Source organism: Heloderma suspectum, chromosome 6 (genome assembly GCF_057233095.1).
Source record: "Heloderma suspectum isolate Gila_16-S chromosome 6, 16-S_ref, whole genome shotgun sequence".
Lineage (NCBI taxonomy): Eukaryota > Metazoa > Chordata > Lepidosauria > Squamata > Helodermatidae > Heloderma > Heloderma suspectum.
Genome location: NC_139463.1, coordinates 87,225,597 through 87,253,190, shown reverse-complemented (window position 1 = coordinate 87,253,190; position 27,594 = coordinate 87,225,597). Strand labels below are relative to the sequence as shown.

General features: G+C 45.8%; 2 protein-coding genes across 2 annotated transcripts; both read right to left on the bottom strand.

The window, feature by feature from the left end:
• Window positions 1–222: 222 nt before the first annotated feature.
• LOC146341727 (vomeronasal type-2 receptor 26-like) lies at window positions 223–26,185 on the bottom strand. The gene is made up of 8 exons (XM_084807630.1): window positions 26,095–26,185; window positions 24,699–24,773; window positions 24,470–24,562; window positions 23,253–23,295; window positions 21,963–22,254; window positions 10,884–10,988; window positions 3,433–3,559; window positions 223–1,124 (listed from the first exon to the last, which is right to left on the bottom strand). Exons 1-8 carry the CDS (start codon window positions 26,183–26,185, stop codon window positions 223–225), a joined length of 1,728 nt encoding a protein of 575 aa, XP_084663756.1.
• On the bottom strand, window positions 5,257–10,546 carry LOC146341728 (vomeronasal type-2 receptor 26-like). The gene is made up of 3 exons (XM_084807050.1): window positions 10,517–10,546; window positions 9,527–9,653; window positions 5,257–6,158 (listed from the first exon to the last, which is right to left on the bottom strand). Exons 1-3 carry the CDS (start codon window positions 10,544–10,546, stop codon window positions 5,257–5,259), a joined length of 1,059 nt encoding a protein of 352 aa, XP_084663176.1.
• Window positions 26,186–27,594: the final 1,409 nt, after the last annotated feature.

Sequence of the window (27,594 nt, the reverse complement as noted above, 5' to 3'; positions counted from 1 at the left end):
TCCTTAGAAACACGAGCTGTTGCACTCACTAGGACTTTGGACTAGATTGACTGTGCATCTGTCAAAAGGATGCATCCTATTCAACAATAGAGTAGGGCTCTACAAGTGAAGGCCTCCAGTTGAGTGCCTACAAGTCGTTTCTTGTAGATAACTTGGCCTAATTATTTACAAAATCAGAAAAAAAGGAAAGTGACTCTCATAATTTTTAATTTGGGGGTTCCTTTAGTTTGTTCTCCTCATTAGTTGCTCCCTGTTGTTCAGATCAGCCCTCAGCTTGAGGATGTAGCATTTCGGGAGAAAGATGCAAACCAGTAAGCCAGCACTGGAGGTTAAAATAGAGAAGATCTCCACAGCCACCATGTATTTTCCTTTGGTGCTCAGGTAGGCTGGGACAAAGGAGAGCCAAACACTGCAAAAGACCAACATGCTGAAAGTGATGAACTTGGCTTCATTGAAACTGTCAGGTAACTTCCTGGCTAAGAAAGCTACGGTGAAGCTGGCAATAGACAGAAAGAACATGTAGCCCAGGACACAGTAGAACATGGTGACAGAACCTTCATTACATCCTGCTACAATTTCCCCAGTCAGTGAATGCATGTCCATATCTGGGAATGGAGGAAAAGTACTCAGCCAAAACACGCAAAGTCCTGTTTGAATCAAGGAGCAGGAAATGACTATCAAATTGGCCACCTTTTTCCCTACCCATTTCCTCATTCTGCATCCTGGTTTGGTAGCCATGAATGCCAGAACCACCATGATGGTCTTTGCCAGAAGAGAAGAAAGCGCAAGTGAGAAGACGATGCCAAAAGCTGTTTGCCGGAGAAGGCAAGTCAATGCTTTTGGCTTTCCAATGAACAACAAGGAGCAGAGGAAACAAAGAAGGAGAGAGATGAGAAGGATGTAGGTGAGGCTCCGGTTATTGGCTTTGACTATGGGAGTGTCGTGGTGCTTCACAAAGGTTCCAAGTACCAAAGCTGTGATCAGAGCAAGACCAGGAGCAGAGAAAGCTAAAGTGATCCCCAAAGGTTCTTCATAGGAGAGGAAGCTTATAACCTTGGGAATGCATTGGATCTTTTCTAAGTTTGAATAATGGTCTTCTGAACATTCAGTGCAGAAATCCATATCTGGAAAGAAAAGAGAGATTGACAGGTTATGATAGGGATGGACGAAAGTCCGTTACCTGGTCCCGCAGCTTTTTTCGGCTCCGTTTCTCCCCCCGAAAATCTTGGCAGGTGGGGAGGCACCCCATCCCTCCCCGCCGAAATTCTAGCCGGGGGGAGCGCCCCGCCTCTCTGGGGCTCTCCAACTATGACTCTATTCAATTATCAAAAAACCTGCTGGGTTAAAAGACCAGAGGCTCTCTCATTTTGGACCAAACCCCCAAAAGCCAGGAAGCTGAGGCTGATGCCGTAAGTGACATGCCTTGTGATCAGTAATGATGTTGTGCAATGTCACATATTGTGCTTGCTTACAATTTTCCCTCCAAGCACCCACACTTTTCCCTCTTTTTGTGTTATTGGTGCTGCAAAATGTTATTGTGAATGGATACTTTTTCTTTTGCTGTTTTCCCCCCTCATTGTTTGTTTCTGATATTAGTTGAAATACTAAAGAAGACACAAACTGGGAGGTGAGGGAAGATGCACGCAGATACAGACTGAAGGGCGGGGGTGGGGACACGCAGAAACACACACACTGTGGGCAGGGAGCAGACATACATACATCCTGGGGACTGGGGAGAGAGACAGACACATGCACACACTGGGGACTGGGGAGACACAGATCGAGACACACTAGGAGGTGGGGAGACACAGACCAGAGCATGCACACACACTGGAGAATGAGGAGAAAGACAGGCACACAGATGCACACTGGGGGGGGGGGACATACACACATCGGGGGCTGGGGAGAGATCCAAACATATACAGAAGGGTGGGGAGAGACACAGACCCACAAACCCGTACAATGGTGTGTGGGTGGACATACGCACATCCACACTCTTACTGTAGGGTGGGGAGATACAGAACACACAAACCTACTGTTGGGACAACCCACGCTATCTCAGTGTTGGGGGATTCCAGGCTGTCTGGGTGTGGGGAGAGGGCAATCTGGGTTGTTGTTGTAGGGGTGTGTGATCTGTGTGATCTGTTGGGGGGAGGGGAAAGTCAGGGCTCTCCTAGGGTGGTGGGCAATTCAGGTTGTCATTGGAGGACAGAATTAGAATTCCTATTCTACAAATAGAAATTTGATTGAAACAGTTTTTCACTAACTAAAGTACAAGAGGAATATCTTTTATGTGAGAACGCTTTCACTTCTTCAGAAATCTTGACTAAAAAGGTGGTCACCAGCCCTCCCATTCTGGACCGTTTCTGCATTTATCGCATGCTCCCACACGGTGACCACATGACTGCTGAGAAGGGTAGCATGTTATTTTCAAGGTTCCATCAAACACAATGAATCTGCACCATCTCGTGGCTGTTTGAATAGTGTAACAATCCAACAATAAAAGACGGTTTATTCGTTCCGACTTTTTTTGGAGCACAATAACCAGGAAATTGCTCTGGATGTGCCCTGGAGGTTGACAACATCATGAAAAGGACCCACAAACGTCTGTGAGTGAGCAATCTCAATAGAATAAAAGCTCCAGGTGAAGGAGCCCTGAAAGTCACTTCCGACAAAAGGAGCGGCTTTTTTCACTTTTTGTCTTTAAACTGCTCTTTCTCCCTCAAACATTCACCAATATTCCTGATATTGTCAGGATATGTACAATGAACCTTCTTTCTGGCATCTGAAAGTTTCAGAGAGATTGGGGAAATTATTCCAATTTTATAAAAGTTAGAACAACCCAAGCCCCGATCACCATTTAAAATGGTGGAAAGCTTAAACACACACACACACACACACACACACACACACACACAAAACTTCATGGGACTTAAGAATATAATTAAATGTGCATAAACACCAGAATCCTTCTCTGTGGCATCTACCTTTCTGTATGCAGTAATTTCTTTCTTTTGAGGTATGGAGAGATATTTAATTACATGACTAACATAGGGTCAGCCATAGAGCTCTCATGACCCAAAACACACATCGTTTTTATGAGATGACATGCCAATGCATTCTTTGTTGGTAGCTACCTACATATATCTTTCTTCTTTCATTTGCATATGAAGCACATTATTAACTAAATCAAACCACAAATCCAATGTTTTCAGTGTTGAAAGACATAACCAAGCATAACTAGGCCTGTATGTGAAAAGGAGATCTACATTCTTCTATAACAAGGGCTCTGGCTATAGTCTGATATTCAAGGACACCTAAGATATTCCGACTCCCTCCAGATCAGGGGCCATGCTAATGTTGATTAAATTAGTTTTGCTTGATAGTATGAGATGTAGTGCACTTGACAGCTGTGAAGACTATGCCTCCTACCCTTTTGATAAGAAACCTTTCCTCGTGGACATGGAACACAATCATAACAGCAAAATGGCTCCCCTTCCTTCTTTTTCCTGCTGTAACCAGGTTGGCAATTGTCATTACACAGGGAACGGGGCAGCACCTAATCAGAAATATCAGTGGAGAAAGGTTAGGACTGAGAAAGATATTGTCTGATAGTTAAGGATTCATTTGCAGGTATAAAGAAACGTGGTGTTCTAAATGGGGTGGATTTTTGTGAGGCTGCATTCAGCCTCACAGAGATCCGTGGCAGAATTCTCTCCCATGCCTACTTTTCATGGAAGATCCAGAAGTGGAGCACTCTTCAGAGAAATCAGTGGGCTTGAGGTGCTGATTGCTGAAGTTGCTCACAATATGTTCCCTTTCATACAAATCACAGGACAATAAATCAACGGGAGCAATCATGCACTCCATCAGAGTGACAGAACCCTGTCTGCTCCTGACCTTGTGCAAATGTTTCTAGCACTAGAAAGGGCTCTTATGACCACATCTAGTCCTCATTACTTATTTTTCTTGAGGCCTCCAGATATTCCATTGGCACTTTTCTGGCAGAAAAATTACTCAAAGACATGCTGATAATTACAGGGGAGGTAAATAGCCCCCATGCACTGAAACTGCAAGCACAGCAGAACACCTGGAGAAAGTTGCTGTTTTCACCAGAGATCTTACCAGGAGGACTCAAAACTGTTTTTCCTTGAAATAAGAAGCAGTATGGCACACCCACATTTGCATGCCTAGAGCAAAAGTCGGATCAGCCTGCTGTAATTAGTTTGAGTTCATGGGCCAAATGGCTCACAGAGGGATTAGTGAGAATAAGTGAGACCACATTTGAATACAGAAATGGGAACCACATTGGAACCACAGCCTGGAGTCTCAATGTTGATCTCTTTATGGCAGGGGTGGGCAACTTGTGACCCTGCAGATATTTTGGACGGCAACTCCCCTCAGCCCTCACCAGCATAGCCAATGATGAGGGATGGTGGGAGTTGCAGTCCAACAACATCTGGGAGGGGGGCACAAGTTGCCAAGCCAGGCTTTATGGAGATTAGGGTTAATACATAACATCCCCTCTCCTTTCTCCATGCATTGGTGCCTACAGGGTAATAATGAAGATCAAGTGCATTTGAGAAACAGAATTATGTGGGGGTTGGAGGTGCATTGGGGGTTGGCACTACCTCTCCTGACCTCCGGTAGTCTGATTTGGCATTTGGACTCTGTCTTGTTGACATGCCACCAGATGTTGCATCCCCCTCATGGCAAGTTGTTCAGCATTCTTGGTCCCAAAGCAGGTAAATATATGGCCCTATTCTCATCCTTAAATCTCTGGATAGGGGATCAGGATCATATCTCTTGGCCCTGCCCTAGACCGCCATAGGCTAAAGAGAAGGTGAGCATATGGCTCTACGTGAATGTAGTCACTGTACATGTAATCAGAAACCCGTGGATGGTTGTTATCACTGAAGGAAAACACATAACTGAAGAATAACCATTTCTCACAAACCATTGGTTTTAGTTCATTTTATTATTTATTTGTTGGCATTTTAGACATATTATCTTTTTTGGTGGATCATGCAGAGAGAGTAAATATGCTGGTTAATCCAAGGGATGTTTACTTAGAAATATGAGCTGTTGCACTCACTAGGACTTTGGACTAGATTGACTCTGCATCTGTCAAAAGGATGCATCCTATTCAACAATAGAGTAGGACCATTGTCTTTTCTTGTAGGTAACTTGGCCTAATTATTTACAGAATCAGAAAAAAGGAAAGTGACTCTCATAATTTTTAATTTTGGGGTTCCTTTAGTTTGTTCTCCTCATTAGTTGCTCCCTGTTGTTCAGATCAGCCCTCCGCATGAGGATGTAGCATTTCGGGAGAAAGATGCAAACCAATAAGCCAGCACTGGAGGTTAAAATAGAGAAAATTTCCACAGCCACCATGTATTTTCCTTTGGTGCTCAGGTGGGCTGGGACAAAGGAGAGCCAAACACTGCAAAATGCCAACATGCTGAAGGTGATGAACTTGGCCTCGTTGAAACTGTCAGGCAACTTCCTGGCTAAGAAAGCTACTGTGAAGCTGACAATAGACAGAAAGAACATGTAGCCCAGGACACAGTAGAACATGGTGATAGAACCTTCATCACATTCTGCCACAATTTCCCCAGTCAGTGAATGCATGTCCATATCTGGGAATGGAGGAAAAGTACTCAGCCAAAACACGCAAAGTCCTGTTTGAATCAAGGAGCAGGAAATGACTATCAAATTGGCCACCTTTTTCCCTACCCATTTCCTCATTGTAGATCCTGGTTTGGTAGCCATGAATGCCAGAACCACCGTGATGGTCTTTGCCAGAAGAGAAGAAAGCGCAAGTGAGAAGACGATGCCAAAAGCTGTTTGCCGGAGAAGGCAAGTCAATGCTTTTGGCTTTCCAATGAACAAGAAGGAGCAGAGGAAACAAAGAAGGAGAGAGATGAGGAGGACGTAGGTGAGGCTCCGGTTATTGGCTTTGACTATGGGAGTGTCGTGGTGCTTCACAAAGGTTCCAAGTACCAAAGCTGTGATCAGAGCAAGACCAGAAGCAGAGAAAGCTAAAGTGATCCCCAAAGGTTCTTCATAGGAGAGGAAGCTTATAACCTTGGGAATGCATTGGATCTGCTCTAAGTTTGAATAATGGTCTTCTGAACATTCAGTGCAAAAATCCATATCTGGAAAGAAAAGAGAGATTGAGAGGTTATGAAATCTACGCTAGCAGAGGCCTTGAAGCAACAATGTAGCAGGGTTCAAACTTCATTTCCTTATTATTCAGCAGTGCCCACATACATACTCCTTAGTCCATATGTGCTGCAAAGCAAAAATAAAATAAAGGATGCTTCAGATATGAAAGAGAAGGCAGTGCTTTGTGCTATAGCATGAACAGTAAGCCAAGACGTTTGTGTTTGAGATCTCACCTGAGCAGTACAAAATCACCCAGAAGTCCTCTCTCTCTCTCTCTCTCTCTCTCTCTCACACACACACACACACACACACTTGCCCACCCAGTGAGAATTTCCATGGGCGCAGCCAACCTCAGCCCAAGCCATGCCACTCCATGAGGTAGGCAAGCAAAGACTGCCCCCCAGCCAGGCTGCCCCCATCAATCTAGGGATGTACAAAACCCCGCTTACCTAGCTCCACCGGGTTCCACAGGTGGGGGGAGGTGCTCCGTGCTTCCCCTCGGAATCCCGCCTGGCTGGCTCCGCTCCGCGGCCAAGCCGCGGAGCTGCCAGCTGACTCCAGCCTCCCGCAGCTGGACATCCAGCCGCTGGGCAGCCCTGCTGGGACACAAATGGCAGCTGCCATAGCCGCCGCCATTTGCGTCCCTGTAGCGAGCCATGATAGGCTATGTAAATATTTACATAGCCTAGCACGTCAGGGGGAAAACCCCAGCGTACTGGGTTTTTTTTCCCTTGCCATGATAGGCTACATAAATACTTACGTAGCCTATCACGGAAGGGGGGAAAAAAACCTAGCGTACACAAATGGCGGTAGCCACAGCCATTAGCGTACGCTGGGGTTCCCCAGCAAATGGCGTCCCTGCATTAGCCATGATAGGCTACGTAAATATTTACGTAGCCTATCGTGGCTGAAGAGGAAGAAGCAAATGGCGTCCGCAGGACGGCCGCCATTAACACAGCAGCGCGGACGGGAGCAAGTAAGTGCTCTGTTTCACGGGCCTTTTGTGGGGTTGTGGCGGCGGGGACTTCGTCCTGCGCTCCTTTCGTGCAGGGGGCGGGGGCTTCGTTCCGCGACTGTTTTCAGGGGGCCGAATGCACTGGCATTCGGCCTGACCGAGATCTGTCGTGGAATTCTCTGACATCCCTACATCAATCTATCACCTGCGTGTATGCCTCTTTTGCTTCTGCCAGTCCCATGCCCTCTTCATGCCCTAAAACACCATAATAGCAAAACTTCCTGTCCCTCATCAGATCTCCTGAGAAGCAGGTATAACTCCCAAATGCTTCCAGAGGTTACACCTCAGTTCTTTCTTGTTCTCAATCTCTGTCTCCCCAAAAATATTGTATTGTTTCCCACTGACATCTTGTCCCCTCCCTCTCTCTGGAGGGGATAAATAAGGATAAATCACCTTTCCAACTGGCTCCTAGCCTCCCAGGGGCATTTTCCTTTAATTTCCATAACAGAAGGGTATGCTTGGAAGCTTGCCGGTGAGTATTAAGGAAGATTTGTAGTCATTCTGGCCTGATTAACTTTTCCCTGCCCAATCCCCCACATATCTATCCTCTCTCTCTCTCTCTCTCTCTCTCTCTCTCTGTCTCCAACTATAACTCTATTCAATTATCAAAAAACCTGCTGAGTTAAAAGACCAGAGGCTCTCTCATTTTGGACCAAACCCCCAAAGGCCAGGAAGCTGAGGCTGATGCCGTAAGTGACATGCCTTGTGATCAGTAATGATGCTGTACGATGTCACATATTGTGCTTGCTTACAATTTTGCCTCCAAGCACCCACACTTTTCCCTCTTTTTGTGTTATTGGTGCTGCAAAATGTTATTGAGAATGGATACTTTTTCTTTTGCTGTCCCCCCCCCATCATTGTTTGTTTCTGATATTAGTTGAAATAATAAAGAAAACACAAACTAGGAGGTGAGGGAAGACACACACAGATACAGACTGAAGGGCGGGGGTGGGGACACACAGACACACACACACTGTGGGCAGGGAGCAGACATACATACATCCTGGGGACTGGGGAGAGGGCAATCTGGGTTGTTGTTGTAGGGGTGTATGAACTGTGTTATCTGTTGGGGGGAGGGGAAATTCAGGGCTCTCCTAGGGTGGTGGGCAATTCAGGTTGTCATTGGAGGACAGAATTAGAATTCCTATTCTACAAATAGAAATTTGATTGAAACAGTTTTTCACCAACTAAAGTACAAGAGGAATATCTTTTATGTGAGAACGCTTTCACTTCTTCAGAAATCTTGACTAAAAACATGGTCACCAGCCCTCCCATTCTGGACCGTTTCTGCATTTATCGCATGCTCCCACACGGTGACCACATGACTGCTGAGAAGGGTAGCATGTTATTTTCAAGGTTCCATCGGACACAATGAATCTGCACCATCTCGTGGCTGTTTGAATAGTGTAACAATCCAACAATAAAAGACGGTTTATTCGTTCTGACTTTTTTTGGAGCACAATAACCAGGAAATTGCTCTGGATGTGCCCTGGAGGTTACCAACGTCATGAAAAGGCCCCACAAACTTCTGTGAGTGAGCAATCTCAGTAGAATAAAAGCTCCATGTGAAGGAGCCCTGAAAGTCACTTCTGACAAATGGAGCGGCTTTTTTCACTTTTTGTCTTTAAACTGCTCTTTCTCTCTCAAACATTCACCAATGTTCCTGATATTGTCAGGATATGTACAATGAACCTTCTTTCTGGCATCTGAAAGTTTCAGAGAGATTGGGGAAATTATTCCAATTTTATAAAAGTTAGAACAACCCAAGCCCCGATCACCATTTAAAATGGTGGAAGGCTTAAACGCACACACACACACACACACACACACACACAAAACTTCATGGGACTTAAAAATATAATTAAATGTGCATAAACACCAGAATCCTTCTCTGTGGCATCTACCTTTCTGTATGCAGTAATTTCTTTCTTTTGAGGTTTGGAGAGATATTTAATTACATGACTAACATAGAGTCAGCCATAGAGCTCTCATGACCCAAAACACACATCGTTTTTATGACATGACATGCCAATGTTTGTTGGTAGCTACCTACATATATCTTTCTTCTTTCATTTGCATATGAAGCACATTATTAACTAAATCAAACCACAAATCCAATGTTTTCAGTGTTGAAAGACATAACCAAGCATAACCAGGCCTGTATGTGAAAAGGAGATTTACGTTCTTCTATAACAAGGGCTCTGGCTATAGTCTGATATTCAAGGATACCTAACATATTCCAACTCCCTCCAGATAAGGGCCATGCTAATTTTGATTAAATTAGTTTGGCTTGATAGTATGAGATGTAGTGCACTTGACAGCTGTGAAGACTATGCCTCCTACCCTTTTGATAAGAAACCTTCCCTCGTGGACATGGAACACAATCATAACAGCAAAATGGCTCCCCTTCCTTCTTTTTCCTGCTGTAACCAGGATGGCAGTTGTCATTACACAGGGAACGGGGCAGCACCTAATCAGAAATATCAGTGGAGAAGGGTTAGGACTGCAAATGATATGGTTGAGGATTCATCCAATGGTTGAGGATTCATCCGATGGTTGACGACTCCTTTGCAGGTGTAAAGAAATGTGGTGTTCTAAATGGGGTGGATTTCCTATGAGTTTGTTAATGATACTTACATGTAGGGGCGGGCAGATCACTTACCCCATCCCAGCTGGGGGGGGCACAGGGGGAGGTGATCCGTCCCTCCCCCCCCCCGAATCTGTCCATGCCAGCTCTGCTCCACAGTGATCCTATGGAGCTGGCCGCCGGCTTCGCAGCGCTGGTGATATGGCCCGCCGCCATTGCCGTGCTGTATCGCTGTGCTACGCCCGGACACAAATGGCATCCACTACGCCATTTGCGTCCCTGTTTTCATGCAATAGGCTACACAAATTATATTTACATAGATATTTCTGTAGCCTATCGAGTGAAAAAACAGCGGCTGGCTCTACAGGGTCACTGCATGGAGCAGCCAGCCTAGACGGATTCCAGAGTGGCGCAGAGGTGAGTGCTCCATTCCGCCACGGCCTGCAGTGAGGCCGGATTCTTGGAATCCAGCCTCATTGGGGTCCGTGGCAGAATTCCCCAACATCCCTACTTACATGCCACTTAATATAACCAAGTGTCTGAGCAGTTCACATACTAAAGTATTAAAATTACTGTTAGAAATATACTGTTATTAAACAATTACATCTAGTATGACAAAAATATAATAAAAAGAATAAAATGGACCAGCATGACAATTATTAATTACAAGCCAGGGGAAGCTTGAGTAACCAGGTACATTTTCAGGAGGCTCTTAAACACGTCCTGTTTTCAGCCTCCTTAACTACATGGGGGAAGTTGTTCCAGGGGGTGGGCATCACTACTGAGAAGGCTCTCTTTTGAGATTTCAGATCAGTCCATTGAGACATTTTCTCAGTATATGATATAGAACGTAATCCCCGCTGATATCTGGTTATACTGATGGAATGAGATTGTTCCAACTCAGCCTTAACACAGGGCCACACAGCTATGGCCCTTTAATATTTAGATATGGTTGTTATTGTTGTCTATCACCTCGATACGTTGTATATGACAGATGGCATTAAGTTCATTTTAAACAAACTAACAAAAAATAGGTTGTGTTAAATCAGACTCATATGAATTAGCCATCTACAATTTTTCATCTAAAAAAACTTTAGGTTCTTTCTGTCTCACCTGGTTAAACATCCTAGGCCACACAATGCTTTTATCTTCGATTGTTAACTGCTTTCCACGAGGAGCCTGTGGACTGAACCTTCCAACCTGAACTCTCAGAAAAGACTGATTTGGGAAAATTACCCAGTTGGTAACATCAAATCCTGTGACTACTTCTCCATTTTCATCAAACTGTATTGTCTCTCCTGCACTGTTGTTGAATGAGATGCCCCTTAGAAAAGGATGGAGCTAAATTCAAAGAGGAAAAGATATAATGGGACAGCAAAGTATTTTCACAATCACATTGACAAGTACTTATCCTAGATTTGTTGAGAGTATTTCACATTTGTCTGGGTCTACCCCCTAAAGGCTTTCCCTGAGAGTTTTGTGGCTGGAGGGATGCAAAGTCTGTCTCTTACGAAGAGTTGTCTGTCCCCAATTGCAAACAAGGTGGAAACAGAAATTTGTGACAGAATGATTTGGTTAATTAGGTATTGAGTCATCACACCCCTATCCTGTCCTAATGGGACCCTTGAGAAAACTAAGTTATTGATCAGGGTTCTATGGAAGAGGAGATGGAGACAATGAGCAAATTGATAGTACTTAACCTTAATTTAACCCAAATAACTCATGTATCATGGCCCCATTCAGGCATTCTTGTTACCATGTTTACTCAACACATGAGGGGAGGGTGTGCTCCAGGCCCACCCTGCTCTGTTGCCAGCCACATCCATCGCCCTGTATGTGTGGATGGTGACAGTTGGAAGAGAAGAGCTTCCTGTATCCATGGAGGCCCCATTAAGAACCCTGTTTAAGAACCCATGGATACAGGGGTTGCTCCTCTTCAGACCATCACCCTCCATGTATACAGAGTGACAGATGTGACAGCAGAGAGGGGTGGGGCTGGAGCGTTCCCTCTCCTTGTGTGTTGATTGAACGTGGTAACGTGAAGACCTGAATAGGGCTCATGCCTTCAAGCAATGCTCCATTGAGAAGCTGGGAAGCAATTTGTGGTAACTACACCCTTATCAGGACAGTGAAAGCCTAGCTACACTTATCCATGCTCTGATAACCTCTCATCTGGATTACTGCAATGCGTTATAGGCTGGGCTGCCTTTGAAAATGGTCCAGAAACTTCAGCTAGTCCAAAATAGGGCAGCAAGTAGGGATGGCGGAGAATTTCTCCCCGAAACTTCAGGGGGCCGGCGCCAACGTGTTCGGCCTCCCGAACAAGTTTCAGCGAAAAATTCTCTGCACCCCCCCGCAAACCGCACCCCCCCCCCAGGACGGGACTTACCTTTGCCGAATGTCCCTCCTGGCGGCTGGTCTGACCGGCGGTTCGGCGGGTGTTCGTGAGGGGCGGGAGCAGCAGCCAGTCTTTCGACCGGCTGCCGCCGCCGCCATTCCAATAAAAGAAAAAAAAAGCCCCCATGATAAGCTATGTGACAATTAACGTAGGCTATCACGGCTAGATTTGCAAAGTCAGCCGTGATAGGCTACGTAAATCGTCACGTAGCCTATCACGGGTGACTTAAAAAAAAAAAAGCGTGTACGGATGATGGCGGCCCCCATAGGGAGCCGCCATTCCCGTTCCTTATTTGGTTGCTTTAGTCGCTATTTGCGTTGCCCTTATTTTCTCCGTAGTCTACGTAAATCTTTACGTAGACTACAGCGACCAAATAAGGAACGCGAATGGCGGCTCCCTATGGGGGCCGCCAGTAGCGTACGTGCTTTTTTTTTTTTAAGTCACCCGTGATAGGCTACGTGACGATTAACGTAGCCTATCACGGCTGACTTTGCAGATCTAGCCATGATAGGCTACGTTAATCGTCACGTAGCCTCTCACGGGGGCGTTTTGTTTTTCTTAAAAAAACTTTGGAGTTCGCGGCCGGGCGAGGCGGGAAGCCTCCTCCCCGGCCTGAATTTTGGCTGGGCGAGGCAGGAAGCCTCCCCCCCGGCCTGAATTTTGGCCAGGCGAGGCGGGAAGCCTCCCCCACCCCAGCCTGAACTTCGCGGGGGGAGCAGCGAAGCGCCTCCCGCCCACCGCGAACAAGCTTCGACGACAGCTTTCGTCCACCCCTAGCAGCAAGACTGTTAGCAGGGACTGGCCAATGAGATCACATTACACCAGTACTTTTCCAGCTGCACTGGCTGCCAGTCCATTTCTGGGCCCAATTCAAAGTGCTCGTATTAACAGTCAAAACCCTTAACCTGTTTGGGCCAGATTATCTGAAGGATTCCCTCCTTCCTGTCTGGACCCTAAGATCAACCTCAGTGGTCCTTCTCTGTGAGCCCCTGTCAAAGGAAGTGAGGTGTGTGGCTACCAGGAAGAGGGCCTTTACTGCTGTGGCACCCCGGCTGTGGAATGAGCTCCCTAGAGGGGTTTGGCTGGCACCTATGCCGTACTCCTTAATAAAAGGCACCAGGTGAAGAGCCTTTTATTCGCCCAGTATGTTAGCATTTAAGCCTCCTAGTCTTTTATCTTTGGTGTTTTAGATCTATATTTTAAATCCCTGCATTGCTGCTAGGTTTTATTCTGGTTGTACTGTTCTATGGTGGTTTTAAGCATTCATATTTTATATAGTTTTATGCTGTGTATTGTGGTTTTAATTTTTGTGAACAGCCCAGAGATATCGGCTATCACATGGTATAGAAAAGAAATAAAATAAATGAAAATTAATTAATGTAGAGTGGACCTAATAAAGCTGAAAAGGTTTTACATGGATTTCGATGGCACTGTTATCAGCTTCCATTTCCCATGACCACCACCCAATCCAAACAAAAAAGAGATGAGCTTTTGCATGGAAATACCTGCCATGCCAGCAGATTGAAGGGCTCCAGCTTTCTTCCAGCCACCCATGACCTGTGTTTGGATCTGGATTCACGCATCGAGTGTAGAGCATGCGCCACAGCATGGGCAGCACTGTGAACACTGTAGCTGTGAACAGTCATGCTCATCTCAAAGAAAGTTCCAGGGAGGCTCTCCAGTTCCTCCTCCCCACTGCAGCCTTGATTTATCACCTCACCCTCATTTGATTTTTTCAATGAACACTTGAAAACCTTCTCCCAGAAATCATGGATGAATCCGTCTTGTTTTGCCCAGGAAGGTTTTACGCTCTGAAGAAATTGCCTGAATCCTAACGGTTCCTTTGAGTGGACTGCAAAGGATAGCATGCCATGGAAGGACTGTATATCATGGCCCCTTAGATTGGTGCTTGATGTGAAATCCCAGTCTGTTTTCATAATCCATACCTTACTTATTGGGGAATCCAGGACTGCCCTCTGAAGAAATGAGCTAATTTTAATTATTAATCTATGTGCAGTATCAGCAAAAAATACATTGGCTGTCGTTTCCATGAAGGCTGAATTGTATTCCAATTCTCCCCGCAACGACCCTGCCTTTTCAGCGTGTTTTTGGAATGGTGGCAATTTTTCTATGAAGGCAACACAGATGCCTCCCTGTGAAAGCATTGGCAGTAATTTTTGCAAACGCCCTTCTCCATGAATATTATCCACACTGAAGAGCCCAATCCATGTCCATTTGAAATGCACAAGCAACTGGACAATCCCAGTGTACTGCTGAGCTTCATTTGGGGCCATCTGGTATAAAGGACGGCGGGTGACTGTTTTGTCACCCCAGGCTGGGAGAAATGCTCCACAAGTGAGCTGAAATAGAATGCAAAGATATTTTATGAATTGCACACATTTTTGTGTGCAATAAGTGACACATCTAATCATTTCTACCAAATACCTGATGGGATGGGGTAAACATTGCCTGCATGGATAAACGAGGTCTAAGATATCATAATGTCTCTCTTGTATCACTTTATGCTTCAGTTGAAGTCTCAGTTGATGGAACCCTCTCTCAATGATGCCCTCCTACAGAAAAGTGGGATGTTATGGAAATGGCTCATCTAAATTTTTATCCCTGACATGCTAGTTGTGTGTTCAGGGATTTAAAATGTATTAAACAAAATATGTAGAGTCATCCTTTCATCGTATCAATTACCTATAACGGACCATGGAGTCCAACTCCCTGCTCACTGCAGGAATCCAGTTTAAAGTTCCCCTGACAGAAGGCTGTCCAGTCTCTGCTTGAATACCTCCAGTGACAGAAACCTGACCACCTCCCTAGGCATGTGGACACATTGTCTGACTGCTCTGATATTTAACCAAAATCCTCCTTCATCTTCCTTAAGCCTGTTTGTTTGTTTAAAACATTGGTATGTCATTAAGATCTCAGGGCGCCTTACAAAGAAAATCAATTTCAACAGTATAAAACAATAAAGAATTTAAACAGCTAAAAGCACATTAAACCATTCAACAAGCTATGTTCTTTCATGTCCTACAGTCATGGATGATAGAGACCAGGTTGTGGCCCTCTCCTTCAGGTGTTTGACAATGGCTATGCTATCTCCTCTTGGTCTACTACTCTAAAGGCTAAACATACCTCTATCGTCTCTGTTGCCCAACTCGTTACAATTTATCTGACTCCTTCTTAAAGTGTGGTGTCCAGAACTGAACTTAATATTCGAGGCGAGGTCTGACCAGCACAGTGTTGGGTGCAATGATTACTTCCCATGATTTTGAAACTATACTTCTATTGATGCCTCCTGAAAATGCATTCGCCTTCTTTACAGCCACATCGCACTGCTGACTCATATTCAGCTGGTGGTAGACTACAAGCCCAAGATTCTTGTCATATGTACCAGCCAGGCATTCCCCATCTTACACCTGTGCATTTGATCCCCCCCAAATGAAGAACTTTGCCCTTGCCTCTGTGAAATTTCATTCTGTTCCTTTCTGCCCAGTTTTCTAACCTATCAAGATCATTTTGAATTTTGTTGCTGTCTTTAAGCTAATAGCTACCACACCAATCTTAAGTCATCTGCAAATTTGAGAAGCATTTCCCCAAATCTTCCTCCAAGTCAAGGGGGCGGAGTTGTGATTTTCCTATTAGCCCAATGGCTTCTTTTTCCCAGGCTGTGGTTATAGCAGAACTGCACACACTTGCACACAGCCATTGAAGCAAATTTACATCTCAGTAGTGGATTATCTCCCTTTTTTATTTATTCATTTATTTATTTAGCGGGATAAAGATGAAAAACAGCTGGATGTGCCCTGGAGGTAGATGGCATTATGTAAATGACCCACAACCTTCCATGAGTGACCAATCACAAGTGCACGATAAACGCCTTGTGTAAAGACAGCCTATGGTTCTCCAGCCAGCTGTGGAACCACAGAGATGCTGTATTTTGTACTAACTGAAGTTCCCAAGAAAGGCAGCCCCAAATACAATGCATTGCAGTACTCCAATCTACAGGGTAATAGTGCATGGATAAAACAATGGGCAGGCAATCACTGTCTCGGAGATGTTGTAGCTTGCTCACTAGCCTAAGCTGGTGAACATCACTGTATGCCAGAAAACAGAAGTGTGCATTCCTTTAAAGAAGAAATGAAACATGAAATCAATGCGTTCACGTTTGTTCTACATTTGTTTAATGTAAAGAGAATGTAAAGAAGACATAAAGAATACAAGAAGGTGAAGAATAAATATGATCATTTTCATTTTCACATTTTTTCACCTTTACTTTAGAGAGCTCTGACTGAAATTTAATGTGCATGATGGCCTGGAGGATTAGTGGAAAACTTGGATGGAGAAAATGCCTTGTTTTCCTGCCATCAAGAGCATGATGGTGGGGGTAGAGATGTGAAGGTCAAGAAAAAAACTGGAAAAATGCAGCGAAAAACTGGGGTCTTTCAATTTTCCCCTCCAAAGAACCTTGTTTTGTCCCCGCCCTACACACACACAAATGTTTTAGAAAAAATGAGCCACTTTGCATTATGAAATATTTTGTTTTAAAATCATGAATACATTTAAGAAGATGAACTATGTAATAAGAAGACTTTTATAGGAAAACTAGAGATCTAAACTTTCTGGAAATTGTGGACCCACGGGTGGAAATTCATCATCATCATCTACCCTTTAGGATTCATTAAATATCTTCCACTGTTTATTAATATTATTGATCTAATGTATCTTTTGCTGATATACAGTTAGGGACATTTCGGGGTGCTCCAAGTCACGCTCAGTTTCCCAACATGCGGCTAGGGTCATTATATCATTACGTGTAAAGGAAATGTTGTTCTTGCCAGTTTGGGGTGTGGGCCATAGAGCGCTCTGTTTCTGGGCCTGTTCTGGTTATCGGGGGTAGGCAACATGTTGCCTGCAGGCACCAGTGTGCCCTCTGATACCTTCTATGGTGCCCACCATGGTGCCCTCGTCCTCCTGATTTTTATTTTACAGTATTGTTTTTAAAGGACTTACAATCAGCTGGGACTGCTTCAAAGCGAAGCAAGGGCCTCCAGCCCCTGCCTTTACAACTGTCGCATGCATGGCTTTGGCCCGCACGTGGGGCTCAGAGACATGCGTAGGAAATTAAGATGGCTGGATGGCTGCAGGTTGATACTTTCCTCTGCAACACACCCAGCCATCAAGACCAAGAAGGGGGGAGAAGAAGATGGGACCCCGGTGGCTGCTGTTTGGTAAGATCAGGCATATGCGGGGGTTAGAAATCAGTGAGGAGGTAGGGAGACCAGTGGGGGCCTAGGAAGGGCAGCAGGAGGCCCTCCGGAGGGTTAGGGGAGCCAGCTTCAGGTGTCCTGGGGTTGTTGGGCAGCGCAGTGTCCTTATGTCTGAATGGAGGACAGATGCATACGTGTGTGTCACACAAGGGGAGAAATAAAGGTTTTAGGGGCGCTCTCCAGAGGGGGGCTTTTGGAGGGATCCTAAGGAGAGTGAGTGTGATTGAATTGGGGTTGCAATGAACAGAAGGGCAGGCCCTGTGTGTATTCATGGACGTGCGCATTATGAGGACATGGCATCCTTGCTATTGGGTGTGTGTGCGCGCACATGTGCGAATAGCTGGATTGGTGTGTGTATGTGTGTGTAAAAGAGAGAGAGTAGGGCCGTGCACCGCTTCGGCACAAAGCCCGAGATTTGCACCACGTAGGCCCACCTCCAATGCAAGGAATTGTTAGAATGGTGACTCCCTGTATTTCCTGCATTTCCCCATTCCCCAGAATGACAAGATGGCTGCTGGCGTGTCCCCAGAGGCCCTAGGAGCTGGCAGCAGCAGCGGCTCCCCCGGAAGCACCGGCGGCAGCTCACCTTCATTGAGAGCTGCCAGCACTGGCCTCACTCAAGCCTGCACAGGATCCTCGCAAGCAAGGAACCCATGAAGGCTTCTGCTGAGGCAGGAGTCATCCTCCAACCGGGCACTCTGCCCTCCTTGCAAGGAAGGGAGAGAGCACAGTTGCAGGGTGACTCCCGCCCTCATGCCTGTCAAATCTGCATGGTCTGCTTCAGTGCAAGAAAGGAGGCCATGCAGGCTTGATGGGCAGTGCCTCCCGCCAATCACCCCTCCGTCCCTCCTTGCAAAGAGGGCAGGCGGTTGGCGGGTTGTGCCAGGCAGTGCCCACAGCAGCAGCTCCCTCAGTGGTGGCTCCCAGGGTGGTGGCGGCAGCCTCCCCCCACACGGAACTAGGGATGGACATTTGCCATATGCAAATGGCAGTAGCCGCAAATGGCGTCCCTGCATTAGCCATGATAGGCTACGTAAGTATTTACGTAGCCTATCACGGCTATGAAGAGGAGGAAGCGAATGGCAGCCGCAGGACGGCCGCCATTCGCAAAGCAGTGTGGACGGGAGCAGGTAAGTGCTCCGTTTCATGCGTCTTTTGTGGGTTGGGGACGGCGGGGACTTCATCCCGTGCGCCTTTCGTTGGTTGTGGGGGCGGGGGCTTCGTTCAGCGACAGATTTTGGGGGGCCGAATGTGGAATTCTCTGACATCCCTACACGGAACAAGGGCCCAGGTGAGGAGCTGGGGTTGGCTGGCATGCTGGGGAGGGCGACGCAGGATTCGGATGTCTGAACCCCGACTTGGTTTCGTAGTGGGAGCGAGAGCAGGTGTCTGCGGCTGGTGAGCCAGGGTGGGACAGACTGCGTAGGCAGTGATCCAGGGTGAGAGAAGAGATGGGGCAATGACTGACAGAGAGATGGAGTAGAGAAAGAGACTTTGCTCTTGGAGAAATAGGTTTCTGTTGGCACAGAAAGCTGTGGGTGCCAAAGAGCTGTTTTGTGTGTCGGGGCTCAGATCCCACCTTGTTTACTTTTCTTTTGCAACTCGCCATGGCAGCCACTAGTTTGTGGTGGTGCTCAAGACAGTTTCTCAAGTTACCAAACATACCGTGGGCCCAGAGAGGTTGCAGACCTCTTGCTGAGATGCTGTAGCAGACAGTCAATGGGGGAAGGGCAAGCATCATGACTCCTTTCTGGATCCTTCACATGTGGGGGTGATGGGGAATTGCCAGAGTCAAATGGCTCCCAAATTCTGCCTGCCTTAGGTCTTTCTCCAGCTCTGAGGCCTGGAGTCGATTGCCATCTAAGAAGTCAGTCTCTCTCTCTCCCCCGCCAACTCAGTGGGATGCAGCTGAAACAGCCTCAGCCTCCCCCTCTCTCTTCCCTACCCTTCCAAATAGATAAGAGAGTCTTCCGCGGCTAGATTTCCCTTCAGTCCAGATTTTCCGGAACTCCACCCCAACCAATTCCTCACACACAGGAACAGATGTTGTACAGCAGTCATCCTCTGCCTCCAGCTCTTCCTACTTCTGTTTTTTTAGGATAGTTCTAGGGATGGCGGAGAATTTCTCCCCGAAACTTCGGGGGGCCGAGCGCCAACGTGTTCGGCCCCCCGAACAAGTTTCAGGGAGAAATCCTCCGCACCCCCCTGCCCCCCGCACCCCCCCCCCCCGGGACGGGACTTACCTTTTGCGAATGTCCCTCCCGGTGGCTGGTCCGGCCGGCTGTTCGGCGGGTGTTCGAGCATGGCAGGAACATTGTAATGAAAGAAAAAAACAAAAAACGCCCCCTGATAGGCTACGTGACGATTCACGTAGCCTATCATGGCTAGATTTGCAAAGTCAGCCGTTATAGGCTACGTGAATCGTCAAGTAGCCTATCATGGGTGACTTTAAAAAAAAAAAAGAGTGTACGGATAATGGCGGCCCCCACAGGGAGCCGCCATTCCCGTTCCTTATTTGGTGGCTGTAGTCTACGTAAATGTTTACGTAGACTATGGCGAAAATAAGGGCAATGCTATTTGCGTTGCCCTTATTTTCGCCGTAGTCTACGTAAACATTTACGTAGACTACAGCGACTAAATAAGGAACGCGAATGGCGGCTCCCTATGGGGGCCGCCATTCGCGTACGCGCTTTTTTTTTTTTAAGTCACCCGTGATAGGCTACGTGGCGATTTGCGTAGCCTATCACGGCTGACTTTGCAGATCTAGCCATGATAGGCTACGTGAATCGTCACGTAGCCTATCAGGGGGCGTTTTTTGTTTTGTTTTTTTACCTTCGCGTTCGCGGCCGGGCGAGGCGCCTCCTCCCCGGCCTGAATTTCGGCCGGGCGAGGCAGGAAGCCTCCCCCCCCGGCCTGAACTTCGCGGGGGACCAGCGAAGTGCCTCCCCCCCATCGCGAACGGCCTTCGACGACAGGTAAGTGACTTTCGTCCACCCCTAGATAGTTCAGATGTTTTAGGAAGTACTTGCTGAAGTTCCTAAAATATAGAATGTATAACTCAGTTTGCTCATAAAACTATACTGTTTGGTATATTAAATTTAAAATTATACTTTATGCAGACAATAATTACAAATTTACTGAATTTACTTTTAAATGTTTTTCATTTTAATGATAATTATATGAGAAAACCAAGTTATACATAATGTATTTTATGTTCCTAAATTAGCAAAGTGACTACAAATCTTTAAAGAGCTGTAAAAATATAGGAATGGTATATTTTTCAATTATCCATTAAACTTTCATTATTTTCCAGACGAAAAAAAAAATGCCAAAACACAACATTTTCTACCATCAAAAATTTCCAGATATTTTATGTGGGAATTGGTGAGAATTTAATTTCAGCCTAGTTTTGATAGGAATTTAACAAAATTAGTTAGATCTCGCATATCTGGGGGGGTGGGGAGAACCTTGCATTTTTTGTTTTTTGTTTTTAAAATGAATGTGGGGAAAACTGAAACTGACATATTCGCCCACTCCTAATTCATGTCTCTAGGTGCTGGTAGGTGCTGGGGGTGTGGAATGGCAAATATTAAGCCCACCTTCTGAATCATGCATACCTGGGGTGTGATGGGGGAACTGCCAGAACTGAATGTCTGCTTAACTCTGTCTGCCTGCCTGGTTATAACTTCTCTGAAAACATGGTTTTATTCTTCCAGAAACCTGAAGCATTTCAGCCAAATTATTAGTAATGTCCTTCCTTGGGACCATAAAAACAGAAAACATCTTAGTTTTGTATATCATCAATAACTACTAACATCAAATAATACACATGGCAAAAATGGTATATGTATACTTACAATTCTTTAAAAGGCCTTCAGAGACCTCTGTCAGGGCTGTCTCTTACATTTGAAGATGATGGAAGGTGTTACAATTTACACCATACAACAGAAGTTATCAATCTGCTACACAGGTGTTAGTCATAACTCATGATTAAATGTCTGGGACAAACTGGTTGTATTGGTACTCCAAGGAGATGTGTCCCTAGCTCTAAGGTCTGAATTACATGAAAGGAAAACAAATCCATCTCCTCCCTGAGGTCATGTGGAACTAAGGTTTTAAGTCTCAAAAGCCACTTCATTGCCTTTCTGCACAAGATCTTCTCATTCTCTGGGTTTACCATTGGTCTGATGGCCGTTTTATGAATTGTAAGTATACATGGGCAATTTTTGCAATGTGTTTTATTTTGCAAGGTGTAAACACCAGATGAAACGTACATGTATGGGACTCACAATGGATAAATGCCGGGACCTTCCTGCTTGCTTTTCTTTGCTTGGGGTTCCCTCTCACCTTGGGAACAAAATACCAATCAAAGCACCACCTTGCAGAAACACTGACTGCTCGCTCTGTCTGCCTATGCCTCTTAACTGATGTGAGGAAGGAGCCAGAATTCAAATGGGAAAGCCTGCTCGTTCTGCTATTATGGGGGAAGAAGCCAGCTTATGTCTACAAACCTACCTGTGGAATCTTGTAAGTCTCTGAGATTGTGGCAATCACAAGAGAGATGAAAGGGTACATTCCTCCGACGATGGCTATCAAATTGTTCTGCAGATCACACTTGTAGTTAGGGTCTAATTTATGCAGTGTAGAAAGCAGTCCAAGGGTGGCCATATAAGTAATCTGTGGATTGTGGAAGCTCTCAGAGATGCGGAACCCCAACGTGACATTAGGTAAGAGTGAGGGATTTTCATTGATCTCCTTGATAGCAAATACTAAGGCTAGGATATGCTGGTAATTCTTTGACACCACACTGCAATAGAACATACATACCGTGTACTGAAACAATAACAATAGCTGAAGCATCTTAGAGAAATAGAGTTTCTTATGGACTTGATTTTCTGTGATGGGACTTTGGTTGCTCTTCTGCATTATGTGTAGCATCAGGATTCTAATTGCATGAAATTACTCCAGCTCTGTGTTGCTCCTGGAGTGCTGCAATAACATTGTGCCAGGCATAATGCCACAAAAAAGTAAGGATGTCAGAGAATTCCACGACGGATCTCGGTGAGGCCAAATTCCAGTGCATTCTTCCCCCAAAAAACCATCATGGAACAAAGCCCCCACCCCCCCAACCCACAAAAGGCACGCAAAACGGAGCACTTACCTGCTCCCGTCCGCGCTGCTGTGCGAATGGCAGCTGTCCTGCGGCCGCCATTCGCTTCTTCCTCTTCAGCCATGATAGAGGTTGAATAAATAAATATTTATTTAAATAAAAATTTAAATAAATAAATAAATAATTTAAGGGTTGCCCAGCGGCCGGATGTCCGGCTGCGGGTGGCCGGAGCCAGCCAGCGGCTCCGCGGCTTGGCCGCAGAGCGGAGCCAGCTAGGCAGGATTACGGGGGGAGGCACAGAGTACCTCCCCCCATTGAGGATTCCAGGGGAAGAGACAGAGCGCCTCCCCCCACCTGCAGAACCTGGCAGATCCAGGTAAGCAGGGTTTCGTATACCCCTTCAAAAAAGGTCAAAAACTGATCTAGTTTCCACTTGCTCCATAGAGAGGCCATGTGAAAGAACAGAAGAAAAGACTTTCGTCTTTATTTCCTTAATTTTCATTTCATGTTAGAATTAAGTGATGGAAAAAATAAATTCTTACCAATTAACAAAAAAAAATCACAGAGGTGGCCTAGATACATTTTTTCATATTGAACCGATACCATTTTTTAAGCTTTCAGTTGCATAATAATCTGCTCCAAGTTATTATGGGCTAAGCAAAAAGATGCTATGGATGTGGAGGAGAAGTCCTTACATGAGTTCCTTCATGAACAGTGGAGATGGCTTTGCACTGAACTCTGTAGAGGGGTACAGGAAAGAGAACGTAGAAGCAACCTCTCCGATGACAAGGTCTTCCAGTTGATAAAATTCATGCCCACTCGCGATGTGGTCACTTACTCTGCATATACTGGAAGGAGTCTTCATGCTGGGATGAAGAGAATCTCTCTTGCACACAACATGTGGCAGCAGCACAAGCAGCCACACCAAGAAAACCACCGTTTGGAGGAGAAAAGTTCCCATCTAGACCCACATTCCACTGTTTTCCTCCAGAGCAGTAAATGTCTCAGCGCTGGACTGTTTACAACCTGCTTTGAATGGGAGCCGACCCTACTGAAAAATTGGTCAATTTATATCAGAGTATGACTTCACCAATTCCCTGATCCTTTATTTCGAAACGTTTAGGAGGGCTTGGTACTGCTTCATGCACTGCTGTATCCCCACGGAGATTTAGACCCTTTCCTATACTAGTGCAACAAACAAGACCCGGAAATGGAGCAATCCTTTGCAAGATGGCCCCAATAGTTGCCGATTTCTCAAGCTACTCATATTAGTTTTTCCCTGAGAGAAATCCCAGGACAGCCCTGCAGTGCAGACATCTCTGAAAATGATCAACAACCTCACGGACAGAGCCTCTGGCCCTTCTGCAAAGCTCTGAGCATCGTGGATGTCTTTTACAGGATTTTCCAGTATTATTGTTAATTTTTCTTGAGGCCTCTAGATCTCCCTTGGGGCTTAGTGAGGAGCACAGTTAATCAGAGACGTGCCAATAATTGCAGGGGAGAAAAGTCCCTTTCCCTGTGCTGCCATACTGTGGCACAGAAAGGAGTCAAACAACAGCTGCAGTGTCAGGCGGCAGGTGACCTGGTGCGTCCGGCCTCCCTTAGCCCAAGCAAGGGGAATGTCAGCCGCCTTCCTGCTCAGGCTGTTTTGGTATGAGAGACACAGAAGTAATCCTCATCTCATTTAGCATCTGCACCCACTTGACCACAGCCCCACAACTTTTGGAACTGTGTGTGCTGCTCTGAAACAGTCTGCAGCTTTATTAATCTCAATTTATATTAAACACACACACACACACCCCTCTCTTTAAACAAGTATAAGCCACTGAGAAGGAGAGCCAGATCATGGATTCCCTATGCCTCGGCCGACTGGCATAGATGTCATGCCACAAAATGGTCCCCAGGATCTCACCTAAGTCCTTAGTGACTATTGTGGGCAGCTCTGCCCTCTCAATGCATGTGGGCAGCGTGATATCCAGGCAGCCCCAGCCCGGATCACTGCCACCTGTGGACCAACCAGGTTCCCCGGGAGGAGATCTGAGGCCCAATCTGCTCAATCTGTAACCTGACCAATTGACATTTGTGCTGTGCCTCCCCCAGATGTTGTTGACTGGCTCCCCTCCCATCACAGGCGCACCCACCCTGATGCAAAGCCCGAGTTAGCTTGGCACCCTTCTGTTCAACCTGTTGTGATGTGTGCCTATTTACATAGATGCCTGCAGATTACACACATGTCAACTGAACCTAGAGATGCAGAATCTTTTGGCATGGAACTCTGGGTGCAAAGGAAAACCTTACACACCAAAAGCCAAGGAAGTCGGAGACCACAAAGTCCTTGAAAGCCGTTATTTGGAAGAAGAACTGAAGTGAATCAGCGGATGAAGTTCATTCACCAGGGGAACTGGAATCATAAATTCAAAAGACATTAAAATGGAGACAGCGAGGGCATCATCTTATCGAGAGAGGCACCAGCCTCCGACCTCAGAGGCTACTGATGATCCTACGCAGGACAGCCGCAGCACAGGATAGAGAGTCTAGCGTCTAGCTGCAGCTTCAGGGAGGAGGACAGAGGGGGACTGGAGACTGGATAGGAAACTGTCCAAAATAGCTTCTGCGGTCTCCTCCCCTCCCTGTGTCCAGAAATTCCCCCATTTTCACCCTCACCGTGCTCCATTTACAAGCATAGTGAGGGCAGCAGGTTGGAAAGAGCTGTGCCAGCTATGAGGGAGCAAGGAAGGGGGCGGGGAGTGCCATTTCTGGGAACTGAGGTTGGACGTTCTCGTTTTCCAGAAACAAACAAACAAAATCCTATTGCTGCCTAGATAATGTCTAGTGGCATGGGACTGGTCTTTTAAAAGAGGACAAGAATTTAAATTTCAATTATATATCTAGATACAGCAATATATAGAAAGTGAGTGAGTGAGTGTGTGTGTGTGTGTGTGTGTGAGAGAGAGAGAGAGAGAGAGAGAGAGAGAGAGAGAGAAGGTCAATCCTACCATTAAGGCAGAGTCATGTACCTGCCTCAGGCATCAGATTTTGGGAATCAGGGAAGGACACCCAAATGGTAGTTGTTTAGTTTGTCATTCTTGTATTTTATAAGGTCTAAGATGAGGAGGGGAGATAGCAGGATTTTCTGCCTCGTGTGCCAGAGTAGCCTGGCTTGGCTTGGGTGGGTGAGGAGTGTGAGTTGTCGATCCTCCCAAGGCAACCAATTTTCTGGGACCAGCCTTGATGTCTGACTGAGAAAAGGGGTAGTGGTGGGAGTGGGACCTTGAAGATAATTTCATATTAACATATTACATTTAAGCACTGAGCATTAAACAGCATTGAGTATATGAACTGTATCCTCAGCTCCTGTCCCTCTTGACTTGTTACACTGAATGAGGGGGGGGGGATGGTTGGGTCCAGGAGGATGTAAATTACTCTTTGAGAGAGGCGGGTGGTACCAGCTTTCTTAAAAACAGCACTAAGGCTGTTCCTGAAAAAACCCTATGCTTGACCCAGAAGTGGAGGAGAACTAAGAACTTCCCTGGTCACCCTCTGGGATGACCTTTGCTGAGAGAAAGATGGGAGTGCAACCGTCGTGATTCTGTTGGACCCCGCAGTGGCTTTTGACACCATTGACCATGGTATCCTTCTGGATCAGCTCTTTGGGTTGGGAAACTGGGGCACTGTTTTACAGTAGTTCCATTGCTACTTGGATGGGCATTTCCAGAAGATGAAATCAGAAGACAAAAGGCCAAATCCCTTGCGCATCCAGAACACAGTTCCACAGCTAGGGCTCACTGTGCCAAAGTCGCCATTAGAACAAACAACCACTGAACCATCCAGCAACATCAGAGCAGACCTTCAGCTTCACAGTGAGGCACATGGGATCCTGCCAGAAAGGCATTCCAGTCTAGGAAAAATCATAATAGTTTTTAGTATGTGTTGTTGTCTATTTTGTCCACACGGTTTTATGTAAATGTTTTTTAAACTTTCTCTATTGTATTTTAATGTTTTAACTTTTGTACACCGCCCAGAGAGCTTTGGCTATGGGGCAGTATAGAAATATAATAAATAATTATTTGTAATTCCACATCTCTAACCCTTTGAAAAATATTACTGGGCAGTGGGCAGTTTTCTCAGCCTGTTCCTCAAAGGAAGGATCTTAAACATGTTTTACAGCATATGAAATTAGGAGATGTTCCTAGACATAAAGCTGCTTAGTCTGCCCCTCCAAAGAAAACACAATACACATGTTTACATAGGTCCCACAAAGTCTGAGGGGATTTCCTAGTAAGTATGCTTAGCATTTCAATCCAGCTCTAACAGTCTGTCACATGCTTATGAGATTTGATCTTTCATATCAAACAGTCCCCTTTTTCGCACAGATATGCAGAGCTTCTGTTTTGAAAGGGAGATAGTGGCCTAAATCCAATTGCTACTCTCAGCTAGAGTAGACACACTGAACCAATGGGAACTTGGTAAGTCCACACTTCTCTATGTTCCATTGCTTCCACGGGTCTCCTCTAGTGGGGACTTGGAACTGGATCGGTGATCTGACCTGCTTGCTATGGACTCATCTCAAATATGCAGGTACCACTGTGTAGATGTCAGCAGAAGAGTAGCATTTCACATGACCAGGTGTGTTTTGACAATGGTGGGAACAATGTAAAACTCCCACTACTCTAGGATGTAGTGTGTGGGCAAATATCCTACAATTTCTGTTGTGATTGCTACATATGCATAACAAACGCAGTCCTGCCAGGTTTCCATACTGTTACAGCTGAATGCAATGTCGAGTGTAGCTAGCTAGATTACAGTCTGTCTATCGTAATTTCCCACCAGATAAATATTTTCTCATGTTTTGGACTTTCTGTTTTTTGTTTGAATTACATGCTCTGAGCAACCATGGTTGATGCTTCATGATATCACCAGGGCCCACTGCCTTGACATCACCATGGGCCATCTCTAGGTCTCAGGTTTGGATCCTGAAATCTCAGGGCCTGGGATGTTCCAGACCTGGGAACTCTACTCATCATGACATCCTTCTGC